Source organism: Hordeum vulgare, chromosome 5H (genome assembly GCF_904849725.1).
Source record: "Hordeum vulgare subsp. vulgare chromosome 5H, MorexV3_pseudomolecules_assembly, whole genome shotgun sequence".
Taxonomy (NCBI): domain Eukaryota; kingdom Viridiplantae; phylum Streptophyta; class Magnoliopsida; order Poales; family Poaceae; genus Hordeum; species Hordeum vulgare.
Window position 1 is genome coordinate 559,610,216 of NC_058522.1, and position 4,374 is coordinate 559,614,589.

General features: G+C 53.3%; 1 protein-coding gene across 1 annotated transcript; it reads left to right on the top strand.

Moving 5' to 3' along the window:
• Window positions 1-1,756: 1,756 nt before the first annotated feature.
• LOC123452165 (exopolygalacturonase-like) lies at window positions 1,757-3,809 on the top strand. The gene is made up of 4 exons (XM_045128769.1): window positions 1,757-2,230; window positions 2,333-2,470; window positions 2,597-2,773; window positions 2,863-3,809. Exons 1-4 carry the CDS (start codon window positions 2,027-2,029, stop codon window positions 3,598-3,600), a joined length of 1,257 nt encoding a protein of 418 aa, XP_044984704.1. The 5' UTR covers window positions 1,757-2,026; the 3' UTR covers window positions 3,601-3,809.
• The last annotated feature ends 565 nt before the right edge of the window (window positions 3,810-4,374 follow it).

The window sequence follows — 4,374 nt, forward strand, 5'->3', positions numbered from 1 at the left end:
GGTCTTGTTAGAACTACTCTGCAGGTTTGATGCCTTGTTAACCTTTGTTTTGTCATACCTTTGTTAGCATATTAACATGTCATTATCTTTTCCTTGCGCAGAAGGTCGCCAATCGGTGCCGCACACTAGCGGCTTTACTTTCTTGCCACGGTGTTTCGTCCACCGATGTGAGGGCACGTGCGCAGTACACGATGGATGTGCAGTCTTCCGCTCGTCCGTCTGCCAGCCGGCCACGGGCCTCTTCCGCTCGTCCGTCTTCGAGTGGAGCACATGTTTCTTCTAGCCGAGCACATGAAGAGGAGATTGAAGAAGAAGATGAGTCCGACAACGAGGCCGCGGATCAGGACTACATTGAGTTTGGGGCTTCGCAGATGGAAGATGCTCCGCAGTCAAGTCAACCCACTCAGCCGACGGAAGCAACACGTCGAGCTAGCTCAAGGAACATCAGACGTCCTGGCTGGCAGAACACTCTAGAGGGCTACGTTACTAAGGGCAAGATGGCTGCAAAGAGAGGGAGGAAGTGAGTGTTATGATGTTGTCCGTTGAACTACTATGTTTTCTGTTGAACTATGTTGTTTGTCGAACTACGTCTGTTAAACTATGAACTATGATGTTATGCTGAGTCTTATGATTTAAATTATGGTGTTATGCTTTGAATTATGGTGTTATGTTTTGATGAATGGTGTTATGCTGAGTCTTATGATTTAAATTATGGTGTTATGCTTTCAACTATGGTGTTATGTTTTGATGAATGGTGTTATGTTGTGAATTATGGTCTTACGACTTAAACTATATTCTATGAAATATGTTTGTTGATCAAAACAGTGAAAAAATCTTGTTTTGGGGTACTGGACTAAGGAAACGCCAGGAAGCATGGCGTTTCTGGTTGGGTCTGCAACGCCAGCAGGTCTGGCGTTTCTACGCTGGGTGCAACACTGGCCAGGACCCCAGCACTGCGGTACTGGACTAAGGAAACGCCAGTGAGCTTGGCGTTTCTTCTTTGGTCTGCAACGTCCAGTAGACTGGCGTTGCACATGAGGCCTGCAACGTCCAGTAGACTGACGTTTCTGCTGAGTCCTGCAACGCCACAGTCTGTGACGTTTCTAAAAGGGTCAAACGTGAAATACTTTCGAACCCAGTTCATTTTGTGATGAACTTACGCCTTAAGGATCAAAACAGTGAAAAAATCCTCTCTCTATCGCCCTAACCTTCTGCGCCGGTAACCCCTACATCCTGCACTCGCATATGTTAACCTTCTTCCTCGCCTCCGCTCACACGTCGTCCCCAATTTTTGCCCTGAGCTGCGTGGAGAATCGATTTACATAAATTAGTTTTTCAGTAGATTTACAAACAGCTCGTGCGAAAAAAAACCCAGTCCATCATGATATTTTAGTAAGTTGATCAATCATAATTTTGCCAAAAACCTACTAATTTATTTTAAACACATGAACCAAAAAAATGTGCGGGCGATACTTCAGTATTCCCCGCTAGATGCGGTAGTGGTACACCGGAGCTCACTGGTTCGTTCGGACTGGAGTTGGCCACTCACACCGATCGAGTTTGACCGCAGTCAGGAGCAGAAGTAGTGGGTTGCGGCACATCACAGAGGACATGGGGCGACGCATGCGGCAGTTACCCAGCCATCGCCTCTGCTCCACACAAGTGCCGCCGCGCGAAGAGCTCCAGATCCTCCAAATTTAGCCACCTCCCGAACCCTATAAGAATTCATCTCCGTCTTCATCCACCGATCCGCCATGCATGCTGCGATCGGTTCTTGTTTGAGTTGATCAGCGGAGCGCGCGCGCACTCTCAGTGTGCATCCACCGCCACGCATGCGCTCTGGCTGACTGAGTGATCGATCGCGGAGGATCGCCGGATGCATGCGCGGAGCAGAAGAATAAAGGATTGGTTGTGAGGAAGAGGAAGCGGAGAGGCGGGGTCGTTAATTGGTGCCGATCGAGGATTTTTATGCGCTAGCTGCGGTCGTGAGGAAGAGGAGCTAACTAGCTAGGTAAGTCGATCGATCATGGAGGCGCGGCCGCCGGTGTTGGTCATTGCCGTCGTCGTCGCGCTCTGCGGCGTGTCTCTCTGCGGCGTGGCCGCGGCCGGGAACGTGACCGCGGCGCAGCTGTTCCCCACGTCGTCGTACGACTCGTACCACGGCGCGCCGGTCACCTACAACGTCAAGAACTACGGCGCTAAAGGCAACGGCGCCGCCGACGACACCAAGGTACGCATCGCAGTTGGGATCTCGTCGCGCTCGCTCGTTGGCATGATCTGGTTGTGATCTCGCTGTCGCCGTGCTTACATTACATATAATACGTGCATGCAGGCGCTAATGGCGGCGTGGAAGGTGGCGTGCGCGGCGGCCGGCACGGTGACGCTGCAGGTCCCGCCGGGGACGTACTACATGGGCCCGACGCAGTTCCACGGCCCCTGCCAGGCCTCCTCCCTCACCTTCTTGCTCCAGGCAAGCAAGCATTCATGCAGTTGTTGGTGCCGTCGTGCGCGCTCGCGCGCGTGCGCCCGTGCGTGCGTGCGGTTAGCACATCGCACGTACGATGGGGGCTCATTTCGTGTGCATGCATGCATGCAGGGCACGTTGAAGGCGGCGACGGACCTGAGCCGCTTCGGCAACGACTGGATCGAGTTCGGGTGGGTGAAGGGCCTCATCGTCGCCGGCCAGAACGGCGCCACCATCGACGGCCAGGGCGCCTCCTCCTGGCCCTTCAACAAGTGCCCCGTCCGAAAGGACTGCAAGGTCCTCCCCACCGTGAGTGCCCGTCCCATATCTGATATCTCTCCTCTCTGCTCACGAGCGGCGCCGGCGGCCGGCACTGACTGTAAAGAGACGTGGCGCAGAGCGTGCTGTTCGTGAACAACGAGAACACGGTGGTGAAGGACATCGCGTCGGTGAACAGCAAGTTCTTCCACTTCGCGCTGCTGCAGAACAAGAACACCAAGATGCTCAACCTGCGGATCAACGCGCCGGGGAACAGCCCCAACACGGACGGCATCCACATCGAGCGGTGCACGGGGGTGGTCATCGCCGACACCAAGATCAGCACCGGCGACGACTGCATCTCCATCGGCCAGGGCAACGACAACGTCGACATCCAGCGCGTCAACTGCGGGCCGGGCCACGGCATGAGCGTCGGCAGCCTGGGGCGGTACGTCGGGGAGGGGGACGTGACCCGCGTGTACGTCAAGGACATGAACTTCGACGGCACCATGAACGGGCTGCGGATCAAGACCTGGGAGAACTCCCCCACCAAGAGCCTGGCGGCGCACATGGTGTTCGAGAACATGGTGATGAAGGACGTGGAGAACCCGGTGATCATCGACCAGAAGTACTGCCCATACTACAACTGCGAGCACAAGTACGTGTCCGGGGTCACCATCAAGAACATCACCTTCAAGAACATCAAGGGCACCTCCTCGTTGCCGGTCGCCGTCATGCTCCGCTGCGGCGTGCCGTGCCAGGGCGTCGTGCTCCAGGACTTCGACATCAAGTACAAGGGCGCCGGCGGCACATCCTCCAAGTGCGAGAACGCCAAGGCCAAGTACGTCGGCTACATGTACCCCAAGCCGTGCCCATAGACATAGGATCGACCGCCATTTTGATTCTCGACCTTCTTTCTCCTCCTCCTCCTTCTTCTTCTCCTAGTTTTGATTGATTTATGTTTCCTAGACGATTTTGTTGCTGTTTCTTCTTGTTGCTTAGAAGATTTCGTTTTGTTTTTTTGGTGTGTGCGTGTGTGTGTGGCATAAGGGAGCTGCCGGTTGCTGGCCTATGAGGAAGTAGTAGTAGTAGCAAGATTTGTACACTCTGAGATGAATAATACTACTCGATCGGCTCTGACTTGAATTATAGCAGTGCCTGCCTAGCCAGTTCATCCAGGACGCTGGCGAGGGAGATGGGCTCACGCCGACGTCGGCCGGCTGCGTACGGGCTCCCAGTTCAAGTTGCTGATCCGTACGTCACCGTAAGATACGGTCACCCAAAATGTGCTCTTGTTGCAGAGGTTCATGTTTTTTTCCTATCTTTCTTTTCTTTTTTGCAAAAAAAAAAAACGACGGTTAGGGTGAAGAATTCGTCACCTCTAGCCTGCCGCTCTGGTGGCCACTGGCGGTGGCGGGTGAAGGGAGGGGAATTCCGGTGCCTGGGCTTCGGCTAATAGATTAGTTATACTAGCAAAAGGGCCCATGCGTTGCAACGGGAGAAAGAAATACCACACGGCACACGCTCTTAATTTATAAAAATGTCTATAATTTGAGAATTTATAGTTACGATACAAATAAATATGATCTTATCCTACAAAAATGCAGTTCAAAATTTCACAGGTCTTCTATTTTAACACGGCTTGCATGTAG

Bases quoted from the DNA above. Each gene is read 5' to 3' on its own strand.
- LOC123452165 (XM_045128769.1), top strand. From the start codon at position 2,027: ATGGAGGCGCGGCCGCCGGTGTTGGTCATTGCCGTCGTCGTCGCGCTC. The intron at 2,231-2,332 runs GTACGCATCGCA...ACGTGCATGCAG, and splicing joins GCGCCGCCGACGACACCAAG to GCGCTAATGGCGGCGTGGAA. The intron at 2,774-2,862 runs GTGAGTGCCCGT...GACGTGGCGCAG, and splicing joins ACTGCAAGGTCCTCCCCACC to AGCGTGCTGTTCGTGAACAA.